The sequence below is a fragment of the Peromyscus californicus genome, unplaced genomic scaffold (assembly GCF_007827085.1).
Source record: "Peromyscus californicus insignis strain IS unplaced genomic scaffold, ASM782708v3 Scaffold_9__1_contigs__length_137607984, whole genome shotgun sequence".
Taxonomy (NCBI): Eukaryota; Metazoa; Chordata; class Mammalia; order Rodentia; family Cricetidae; genus Peromyscus; species Peromyscus californicus.
The window spans coordinates 119,867,075-119,879,439 of NW_026294617.1; the positions used below are offsets into that span (position 1 = coordinate 119,867,075).

The window sequence follows — 12,365 nt, forward strand, 5'->3', positions numbered from 1 at the left end:
CTCTGTTGCTATAGTTATTCTTCAACAATGTCATAAATGTGTAAATGAATTCTGTTCATTTTTATCATCCATTATCCTCTTCATCCCCTTCAGAGATAGGCTGGGTCCATTGTTAACTTGGAGTCTTCTCTAGATCTCCCAGTTATGGGATCCCTTTAAGAGAGAGAGAGAGAGAAAGAGAGAGACAGACAGACAGACAGACAGAGCCCTAGGGTTGCCAAACTCATTCATAAAATTGGTGACCTAAATACTGACAATCCAGTATAACAATGAGCAGGACTGCATTAGTCCATTCAGAGATTACTTTTCCCTGAGGGAACATTAACATTAGAAAAGTCAACCCAAGATACAACACCATTTACAATAGCCACAAATAATATAAAATATCCTAGGGTTAACTATAACCAAACAAGTAAAATACCTGTATGACAAGAACTTTAAGTCTTTGAAGAAAGAAATTGAAGAAGACATGAGAAAATGGAAAGATCTCCCATGTTCATGGATAGGTAAGATTAACATGGTAAAGATGGCAATCTTATCAAAAGCAATCTACAGATTCAATGCAGTCCTTATCAAAATCTCGACACAATTCTTCACAGACCTCAAAAGAACAATATTCAACTTCATATGGAAAAACAAACAAACAAACAAACAAAAAACAGGGTAGCTAAAACAATCCTATACAATAAAGGAACTTCTGGAGGTATCACCATCCCTGACTTCAAGCTCTACTATAGAGCTATAGTAATAAAAACAGCTTGGTATTGGCACAAAAACAGACATGCAGATCAATAGAATTGAATTGAAGACCCTGATATAAATCCACACACCTGTGAACACCCAATTTTGGACAAAGAAGCCAAAAATACACAATGGAAAAATAAAAGCATCTTCAAAAAATAGTGCTTGCATAACGGGAGGTGGGCATGTAGAAGATTGCAAATAGATCGATATCTATTACCCTGCACAAAACTCCAAATGGATCAAAGACCTCAACATAAATCCAATTACACTGAATCTGATAGAAAAGAAAGTGAGCACTAGTCTTGAAAACATCGGCACAGGAGACTGCTTCATGAATACAACACCAGCAACACAGACACTGAGATTGACAATTAATAAATGGGACCTCCTGAAAGTGAAAAGCTTCTGTAAGGCAAAGGACAGAGTAAATAAGACAAAACAGCAACCTACAGAATAGGAAAAGATCTTCACCAATCCCACATCTGACAGAGGGCTGATCTTCAAAAAGTATGAAGAACTCAAGAAACTAGACATCAAAATACCAAACAACTCAAATAAAAAATGGACTAGAGATCTAAACAGAGAATTCTCAACAGAAGAATCTCAAATGGCCAAAAGATATTTAAGGAATTGTTCAACATCAGGGAAATGCAAATCAAAAAGACTCTGAGATACCATCTTACACCTGTCAGAATGGCTAAGATCAAAAACACTGATGACAGTTTATGTTGAAGAGGATGTGGAGTAAAGGGAACACTCCTCCATTGCTGGTGGGAGTGCAAACTGGTATAGCCATGTTGGAAATCAATATGGCGGTTTCTCAGAAAAAAATGGGAATCAATCTACCTCAAGATCTAGTTATACTAATCTTGGGCATATACCCAAAGTGTGCACAATCATACCACAAGGACTCTTGCTCAACTATGTTCATAGCAGCATTATTCATAGTAGCCAGAACCCAGAAACAACCTAGATGCCCCTCAACCAAAGAACGGATATGGAAAATGTGGTACATTTATGCAATGGAGTATTACTCATCTGTAAAAAATAATGACCACATGAAATTTGCAGGCAAATGGATGGAACTAAAAAAATAATTCTGAGTGAGGTAACCCAGACCCAGAAAGACAAACATGGTATGTACTTACTCATAAGTGACTATTAGTAGTAAAGTGTAGGATAACCAACCTATAATCCACAGCCCCAGAGAGGCTAGATAACAAAGAGGACCCAACGAGGGATGTATAGATTTTCCTGGAAAGGGGAAATAGAAAAGATCTTCTGTGTACACAGGAGGTATGGGTGGGGAAGAAGGAGGGTGGGAATTTGAGGGAGCAGGTTGGGTGGGCTGGGTGCAGGAGGCAGTTTGGGGGCAGGACAAAGGGCTAGGGAGAAACCTGGTGCCAGATAAACTCCTAGGAATCCACAAGGATGACCCCAGCTAAGACCCCTAGCAATAGTGGAGAGGGTGCCTGAACCGGCCATCTCCTGTAATCAGATTGGTGACTATCCTAATTGTCATCACAGAGCCTTTATCCAGTAACTGATGAAAGCAGATCCACAATCCACAATCAACCACTGGGCTGAGCTCTGGGAGTCCTCCTGAAGAAAGGGAGGATGGATAGTGCCAGTCAGGGGGATCAAGGTCATGATGGAGGAACCCACACAGACAGCTAACCTGAGCTCGTGGGAGCACATGGACTTTGGACCAACAGTTAGGGATCCTGCATGGGACTGATCTAGGCCCTCTGCATGTGTGTGACAGTTGTGTAGCTTGGTCTATTTGTAAGGCTCCTAGCAGTGAGATCAGGACCTGTCCCTGGTGCTTAGCTGGCTGTTGGGAACCTGTTCCCTGTGCTGGATTATCTTGTGCAGCCTCGATACAGAGGGAGGAGCTCAGTTCTATCTCAACTTGATGTGCTATGCTATGTTCAAGCTCATGGGAAGCCTGCCCCTTTCGGAATGGACACAGAGGAGTGGATGGATGGGAAGCAGGGTAGATGGGAGTTGTGGGGAGGGAACGGGAGGAGAGGGAAGCAGAAACTGTGGCTGGTATGTAAAATAATGGAAAAATGTTAATTAAGGAAAAAGAAAGAAAGATCAACCCAAACCTGCCCTTGGTACTACAACAGACAAGGAAAGCCACCATTGTCACTATCAAGGCATGACAAGACTGCCTTGACTCCCTCAGATAAATGGCCCTGTAGAATTCAAGGTCTTAGATGTTTTAATGGTCTAGGCAGGATGGGTTTCTGCAAGGCTTAATGAAATGAATTGCATTAAGAATCTTGTGATATTTAGCCCTATGCTGTGCTTTTGATTGAGGACAGTGGATGATGACGCTGACATAACACAACTGAATACCTGCAGCTTCAGGGCCAGAATCCTCCCTTGCTCCTCCACTATCTGAGCTCTTTCCTGCTCCATCTTCTCAGTCAACTGCCTCACTCGTTCCTGATGACATCTTTCTTTCTCCTTCATCATCTGCACGTGCTTCTCTTCCATTTCCTCCAAAATCTTGACAGTAGCCTGTGCAGACTTAGCTTTTGCCTGTTCCGCTGAGGAGAAAAAGGGAAGTAAAGTAAGTCCCTCTTCATTAAATCTTTCCTTGTTCTCCACTTCTGAAGAGCAAGCTGTGTGACTTTATAGAGGAAACCACATTCTTTGAGGTAAACGTAATGTTGATGAGTGCATTTGTCAAACTCAGCAATGACTTCAGAAGCCAAGACAATCTTGCTCTTTGTGCTCTTGTCTAATGACAACAGATTTAGTGGAGAGTGTTGAAACTTTTAAGAGATATTAGAGTCATTTTCTTGGGCCAGTTCTCACCTTCAATCTCCTTTTGCTTTACTGTGAGAGCCTGGTCTCTCTGCAGAATTGTCTCAGCCATAACCATGTTGGACTTCAGGTATGCCTGCAGAATCTCTTCAGCCTTGGAGTCCCAAGAACACAGGTTAACAGAAGGAAGTGGTGCAAGTGTTTGTTTCTGTCTGTCCCTGCCATCTTTTCATCAAGGAGCTATGCTTCTTGTATTAGGTAGTGCTGGAGCTCAAGTCTCCCTGTCACATGCTGCCACAAAGGCAATTGTGAGACCTTCTAGAAAGAGTCTTGTAAGAAGTTAATAGGGACATTAAAACAAAGAAAGTTGGGCCCTTCAAATGGACAGCCATTTTCATTATTGGTAATTCTAGAACTATGGCTCCATGTGGGCTGAAGATGCTCAAGAATGATGCCTTGATGGGAAAAGCAAATTAGAAAAATGCTGTGAATATCTTTCTGTATGCTGTGAATATATGTGACTCTGATTGGTTGATAAATAAAACACTGATTGGCCAGTAGCCAGGCAGGAAGTATAGGTGGGATAAGGGGATGAGGAGAATTCTGAGAAGAGGAAGGCTGAGTCAGGAGACACCAGCCCACCGTCCAGGGAGCAGAATTTAATGGCACACAGGTAAAGCCATGGAACACGTGGCAACATACAGATTAACAGAAATGGGCTGAGTTTAAGTGGAAGAGCTAGTCAGTAGTTAGCCTGAGCTAATGGCCAAGCAGTTTTAATTAATGTAAGCTTCTGAGTGATTATTTTATAAGCGGCTGTGGGGTCCTTGGTGCCGGGCGAGCACAGGAAAACTTTCAGCTACAGAGGAATTGAAACAGAGCAAGAAAGGAGAGAATTGAAGGCAGATCCTGTTTCCCTTAAAGCTATCTTGGAGACTAAACTTATATCATTTCTAGTTGCATCTCTGTCCTCTGTAACATCGAACGTCTAGCTATTACTGTGGATTACCTCATAATCCCTGTTAATTGAATGCACTGCCTTTGGTGAGCACTTGAACACACCTGATGTCATTAATGGACTCCTTTGGCGGTTTTTTCTTTTTTACTGGTTTAGAAAATGAGTGCTATGCCTACAAAACCCCAGATCCATGTGCAATCACATCTGGACACACTGGTGTTCCAAGCATGCATGCCAGTAGCCTCTCAGTGTTAATAGACAAAGCTTGATTACCTGTATCCCCTTCCTGGGTTCCCTAAGGTACTTTTCCTTCAGCTCTTCTCTTTTCTCAACAAAGAGAAAATATCCACCTGGCTGAGAATAAGCACCCTTTGTCACTGCTTCTTCTAGAGGGCTGAAGATGTTCCGAAGCTAATTGTGAGCACCTGTCCGATGATAGTTTCACGTTCTCGTGACAGGTGCCCTTCCACTTCTTTTCTAGCTGAGCCTTTAATCCAAAAATAGGAAGCAAAACAAGAGTAACAGGAAAACTTTAGTTCAACACCAGAACTTGAGGCAGTTCTTCTTGAAGACTCTTCATTCTTACGGCAGAGCCTCATCTCTTCCCTCAACCCGACTTTCTCACGCAGCCCTTTCTCCAACTAAAAGGTGTTTAGCACAATCACAACTACTTTTACAACACATGAATGAAATAGTTCTATCTCAAAACAGACCAATCATCACCATAAAGGGAATATATGTGATACAACATTTGCCTGGTCAAGTTTCTTTGATTTTGTTTAGTTTGACAGTAAATCAGTATGACGTCAGAAGGCATCTTATCAAATTGGAGTTTCCAATCATCTCTTATATGTGTGCAATTAGAATGAAGATTGTAAATATACTATATATATGTGTATATATATATATATATATATATATATATATTGTATATTTCAAAAGCTTCAAAATTTGAGTCCATAATAAGAAAGTTCTTTTTAATGATTATTAAAAAGGTGACTGTCACTATCTGGTAACAAGTGCCTCTCAAAAAAAATGCCTGATATTTCCTCATAGTATTTTGAATTTCACAATCCCTATCCATTTAAACATGGCATAAATTTACCAGTAATTCCTTTTTAAATGAATGGTCTTCGTCTTTAAAGGAAGTCCTGAGGAAGATTTCTATGGCCTCTCTCTCACAGGTCCTGTGCTGATCCAGAAGCTCCTGAAGAGTCTCTGTGGGCAGCTGCACCCTCTGGCTCATCTGCTGGTCATAGTGGGTAATGGCCTTTTGCAGTGCAGCTAAGTTCTCTATTTTTGCCAAGGCCAGGACTGCATTCTCCATGCAGGGGAGATCCCCACTGCTGATGGCATTGATGTATGTGAGCACCAGTTTCTCTAGTCCTACATTTAGAAAACAGGTGATAATATTTGTTTTAGAGTAAAGTAGTCTTCATATTTTGTAGTTCTGAGCATGTCCACAAATAATCAATACACTCTTCAATAGCATGAATATTAACCAGAAACCTGATAACAAATGCACACTTCCAATTTAGCCAAGTTCAGTATTGTCCATAGAACTTTAAGGTAAACTAAATGTTTTGTATCTGTGACTCCCATTATCACTAGGTCCTAGCCTTATACAGCTATTTTGCTCTCAAAATATGGACATGTGCATTGAGTCTGTACTCTATAAAATCAACTTACACATAAACTAAATAGTGTCATATGCCTTTGGATGCCAAATTGCACAGTGCAAGTCCATTTTGGTAGAGAAATGATATGGATAGAGTCTCTTCACTTTGACCTATAGGAACTTTTCAGAGACACTAAATTTTCTTAACCCAAATTTAAGTTATTAGTTTAGGATATCTAGAATTTTCAAAAATTGTCAAAAATTGAAGTGAGTGGGTGTTACTTTACCAGCAAGGAGTGTACTCTCTAAAGCTATCAAGAAGGACTGGGCAGGACACTCACGAGTTCCAGTGACCCCAATGCCTCCTGGGAGAGCTTTAGCCTTGGAAGAGCTGAGGATGAAGGAACAGAACTCAGCTGCCTGCTGCACAAAATCAGAATCCAACTCATCATCGTGCAGGTTCTCAAGCTCAGAAAGCTTCTTCCACCCAGTAGGTGGACAGAAGACAAAGCATTTCTTCTTGGGGAAAAACTTTCGAATACAGAGTCGGGGCAGGTTGTAATTTTTATCTTCTTTGCTGGTACCTGGAGAAAGTAAAGGAAATATAGCCACACAGCTAATAGGGTGTTGATGTGTTACTTATGGATGTCTTCTAATAAATGTTCCTTCTGTTTCATTTTTTTGTGATGTTAAACAATCTGATCACAGTGCAGAGTGAACATGTCTCCATTGCCAGGGAACGCTATCATTGAAATTGACATATTGAGACAGATAAAAAAAAAAAAACTACTTCTTAGAAATAGTCTAGAAAATAAAACAGTGAATACTAACACCTGCAAAAAACGTTTCTGTTACTCTCCTCCCCATTTTCCAACAACAGTCTAGGTACCTTGTTTGAGCTTCAGAGAATTCTCCAGGTATTCATCTGCTGTGAGGCTTTGTCCATCTGCTTCAAGCCTTACAGTCACATCCCTCAGAGTCCATACGAAATCAGGGAAGAAGCTCACAAACTCAGCTGAGTCCTCAACCCCATTGCTATGAGGTGAGGATGTTGTTCTGATCCGATCTGTCAGCTCTGTCACATATCTAAGAAGCTAAGGAAGAGGGTCCAGGGTCCAAATCCTCATATTAGATTCATCTATTACCACACTTTGCATTGCCTTCCTCTGATCCAGTTATCAACCTGTTGATAGGTGTATGACATGTATCATGCCCCTCTGCATCATATATATATAATTTAACTCTACAGTATACATAGGCCACTGTCCTGTTAACAGAAGAGTCTCAGTCTTTCAGTCTCTCCTCCTTTCTCTCTCTCTCTCTCTCTCTCTCTCTCCTCTCTCTCTCTCTCTCTCTCTCTCTCATGTGTGTGTATGTGTGTATATTTATGCTCTGTGCTACATAAAGGATACTGTAGCTGGTCCATGGCCAGCTGGTTGATGGTTCCCATGCTGTTGTACACAAAGGTGCTGCTTAGAAGTATAGCCAGGGCAAAGATCCAGCAGTCATTCTGGTTGTCACCCTGAGAGTCAGAACACACATGGGTCAGGAATATATTCTGTTCTTATGCCACTTTCCAGATCAACTATAACAAGAGTATGATCACACAGAGTGTGTCTAGAAGAATTAGAAAAACCTATATGATATTTATGATCTATGCAAGGCATCCAAATTCAAATACAATTTTCTAAAGAAAATGACAATTTTATGTGCATTTTTATTTATAATGATTCTGATTAATGCTGCTAGCCTGTTGTTAGTCCCACGAACACTGTTTACTAATCACATTGCTCTTCAATGATCCTTGTAAGATTTTTCCTCAACTCTGGTAGCTAAATTTAGACACATGTTAGGTAAATATAAATGAAATAGCATTAAAAGCTATCTAATATAAGAGATGAGAGGATGAATTGCAAACTGAACCCTCAATCCTTACTTTCTCAACATCTCCCAGGCCCTCAGTGTCAAGCAGAACTAAGGTGTGTCCTGCCTTCTGGGGATGAGGGACACACCACATCCAGATCCCTTTGGTGTGAGACTGCACTGTGGAGCCCAGAGAGAAGCCTGTAGAGCATAGAAGAAAAAGGAGAGGAATGTAGTTACTATCAGGTATTTCAAGAAATTGATATAAAATCAGCATACTAAAGACCAGGACATCTAACTAAAACCAAAGTTTCAGCAGAAAAGTAATTAGTTTCCAGTCATTCAGCATGCAAAAGGCACACATTCATCCAGTTTTGCACCAAGATTGCAGAAACAAGTTGAATTCCTGAGAATGCTGTGAATAAAGCTGTGAAGGTAAAATATAAGTTGCAGTGGATACTCCAGGATGCAGGACATGCCAGGACTGTGTGGTATCCACTGAGAAAAGCTAGGGGTACTGAGTGTAGCTGGTCTAAGATGGAGGATATGGTTAGGAACAAAACTAAAAACCCCTTGGAACCTACAGGGAGCCTCCACCTGCTCTGGCTGCTGGGTGCGGAGCTTGGTTTGATCTTTGTCTGGACTTTATTGTTGTTTTGGTATGGTCTTTCCAACTATACTGTTTATCTTTGGAATGGGAATTTTTATTCTATGCTGTCATATATTGGAAGTGTGTAACTGGTATTTTGATTTTCCACAGGATCACAGCTAAAACCTTGAACCTCAAAAGAGACATTGGAATTTTATATGCTATTAGAACTTTATGATTATGAGGGCTTTGGAGATTAAATCCAATAAATTTTGCATTCTGAGATGGCCATGAACCAGTAGGGCCGAGAGGCAGAATGTTATGGTTTGTGTGTGAACCATCCACCTCAGGCTCATATGTTTTAATACTTGGTCCCCAGTGGGTAGTGCCAGTTTTTGGAGATGTAGACCTTTGGAAGGTGAAGACTGGCTAGCAGAGGTAGGCTAGTAGAAGATCTTTGATGGTTAACAGTGACTCTAATTTGGGTCTTGTACTTCTTGTTGCCTAAGTATAATATGAATAATCCATAAGCTTCCACCACCATGGAAGGAAATACTGTGTCAAGTCTTCCTTGCCATAATGAACTGATAGACCTTTAACTGTGAGTCAGAGTAAACCCGTCTTCCTAAAGTTGCTTCACTTGGGTATTTGATCACAGCAACAAGCAGAATACAACCTAAAATAATTGCGTGAACTAAAAAAGATTTTTATACCAATATTCATATTAGCATTAATAATAGCACCCAATGGTTTCTGTGTACAGATGAACAGATAACAAAATTGTTATACACATACAATTATTGAACTCTAAAAAAGAAGGAAAATAGGTATATATTCTAGCAATGGTAAGTCTTGACACTACCATGTTAAGTGAAAGAAGCAAGTTACAAAGAAATAAATCTCATGAGTCCACTTATGTGACTTTTCCACTGCTGTCAAATTTAGAAATACAGAATGTCAGATAATGCTAGGAGATGAGCTACAGATGGATTTCATTTCTCTAGGGGAAAATGAGATAGTTCTAGGGATAGATGGGGGTGATGGATACACAAAATTTTAAATTTACCTACTGTCACAAAACTGCATATTTGACAATAGTTGTAAATTTTATGTTAGATATTTTATAATAATACAAAAAATCTAAAGCAAACTATATGGATTGCAACTTTTTTAAATATAGACACCAGTGGAAACTTGTTGTTATAGAAACATAATAACATGTTAAAGTTGATTAATACATAAATTGGTAATTTTTATTACTGCTTTCATCTAGAAAAGGAATGATTTATGTCTTTAAAAGGAAAACTGTGGGCTGATGGTTATGGTGTATAGGCAATAGCCCCAGCACTCTGAAGGCTAAGGCAAGAGAATCATGAGCTCAAAGACAGCTTGAGTAGCATAGCAAGACCCTGTCTCAAAGACAAATAATAAATAAACAACCAACTCAACTGTGGCTGAAATATTAAATTCTTCACACTTGCATGCTGGAAGCTGATGATGTGAGTGGACAAAGGGGACCCAGCCCAGCTTTGTTGGTGGCACTCACCTGTGTTCTTCCCAGCTAGCTTGTTCATCAGGTAGGATTTGCCAGTGCGGTAGAGACCCACAATGGCCACCACTACCACAGGCTGTGTGATGGCAGACAGGGTCTCCAAAGCCTTCTGATTAGGCCTCAGTTGTCCTTTCACATTCTCAATCAAGCACATGGGGTCTGGCATACAAGTCTCTGAGGTCATTTTTCAGGTTGTCTCCTGTCTTCAAGTAGGATTAATTATTAATGGAGTATTACTCAGCTGTTAAAAAAGTGACATCATGAACTTTGCATGCAAATGGATGAAACTAGAAAAAAAATCATTGAGTTAGGTAATTCAGACTCAGAAAGGCAAACATGATATGTACTCACTTATAAGTGGATATTAGCTGTTAAGTCAATGATAATCATGTTATAATTCACAGACCTAGAAAGGCTAAGTAACAAGGAAGGCTCTAAGGGGATGCAAGGATCTCCCTGGGAAGGGCAAATAGAATAGATTTTGTGTGTATGCTGGAGGCATGTGAGGATGAGAACAGGAGGGGTTGGGTAGTGGTGGGGGAATGGAGGAAGAGTTGATTGGAAAGAGGGATATTTCGAGGGCAATGTGGAAACCTAGTGCAGTGGAAACTTCCTGGAATCTATGAGGGTGACCCTAGCAAAGACTCCTAGTAATGGAGGATACAAAGCCTAAACTTGCTGTGGGATGTTCTGTATGCTGTTAATATGTGTTGCTCTGATTGGTTGATAAAGAAAATGCTGATTGGCCAGTAGCCAGGCTGGAAGTATAGGCAGGATAAGCAGACAGGGAGAATTCTGGGAAGAGGAAGGCTGAGTCAGGAATTGCCAGCCAGACATAGAGGAAACAAGGTGACAAGGCAAAACTGAGAAAAGGTACCAAGCCATGTGGCTAAACGTAGATAAGAATTATGGGTTAATTTAAGTATATGAGCTAGTCAGTAATAAGCCTGAGCTAGTGGCCAAGCAGTTATAATTAATATAAGCCTCTGCGTGTTTACTTGGGGAACACAAGTAGGAGAGATTTGTCCTAAATGCTTGCTGGCCAAAACACAGGGAAACTTCTAGCTACATGAACTGGCCATCTTCTTTAACCAGGCAAAGCTTCCAGTGGTGGGACTGAAACATTAACACAGCCATAAAACCTTTGACTTACAATTTATCCTGCCTGCAAGATGTGCTTGGGGTAATGGTAGCTCAGAACTTGTGGGAGTGGTCAACCAATGACTGGTCCAAGTTGAGGCCCATGACAAGGGAGGAAGCCCATGCCTATCACTGGCCAAGGACCAGAGGCTGGATAGCCCAGAGACCTAGGATAGCCCAGAGACCTAGGCTAGAACCAAACATGACTGGAGAAAAAGCTAATGAAATGATTCCTAATGATATTCTCCTATAATCATAGATGGAAGCCTAGCCCAATCATCATCAGAGAGGCTTCCTCCAGCAGCTGATGGGCACAGATACAGAGGCCCACAGTCAAACAGCTCTGAGAACCCCACAGAAGAGGGGAAAGCAGGATTGTAGGAACCAGAGGGGTCAAGGACACCATGAGAACATGATCTAAAGAATCAACTAAGCAGGGCTCATAGGGGCTCACAGAGACTGAAGCAGCAATCATGGAGCCTATATGAGTCTGACCTAGGTCCTCTGCATCTATGTTATGGTTGTGTAGTAGGTTGATGTTCTTGTTGGACTCCTAACAGTGGGAGTAGGGGGTGTCTCTAACTCTTTTGCCTGGGACCCTTTTCCTCCTACTGGGTTTCCTCACCCAGCTCTGATCTGAGGGTTTGTAACTGTTATGCCATGTTCAGTTGATACGGAGGCCTGCTCTTTTCTGAAGGGGAACAGAAGATGAGTGGATCTAGGGGAGGAGGACTATGGGGAGAGGGACTGGGAGGAGTAGAGAGAAGGGAAACTGTAGTTGGGATATATATTTAAAAAAAAAAAAAGAGTTGCACCCTGGAACATAAGCTTCATTAGCTATACACTAAATGAACTTAAACCAGAGAGGATCATAGAACCTTCATCCAGTAACAGATGGAAGCAGATGCAGAGATCTACAACCAAGCACTGGGCTGAGCTCTTGCAGTCCAGTCGAAGAGAGGGAGAAGGGATTATATAAGCAAAGGGGGGGGGTCAAGATCATGATGGGGAAACCCACAGAGACAATTGACCTGAGCCAGTGAGAGATGATGGACTCTGGACTGAGCCTGCATGGGACCGAACTAGCCCTCTGAATGTGGGTAACAGTTGTGTGGCTTGGTCT

The 12,365-nt window shown here is 41.1% G+C and overlaps 1 protein-coding gene across 1 annotated transcript in view; it reads right to left on the minus strand.

Moving 5' to 3' along the window:
* LOC128106705 (uncharacterized) overlaps positions 1-10,286 on the minus strand; it is a 33,260-nt gene extending 22,974 nt beyond the window's left edge. Inside the window, 10 exon segments of the mRNA XM_052732234.1 lie at positions 3,109-3,302; positions 3,574-3,676; positions 4,754-4,891; positions 4,893-4,967; positions 5,586-5,866; positions 6,440-6,682; positions 6,988-7,184; positions 7,511-7,620; positions 8,035-8,162; positions 10,097-10,286. Of these exon segments, the coding sequence (XP_052588194.1) occupies positions 3,109-3,302; positions 3,574-3,676; positions 4,754-4,891; positions 4,893-4,967; positions 5,586-5,866; positions 6,440-6,682; positions 6,988-7,184; positions 7,511-7,620; positions 8,035-8,162; positions 10,097-10,286 (1,659 nt within the window).
* Between the last annotated feature and the right edge of the window lie 2,079 nt (positions 10,287-12,365).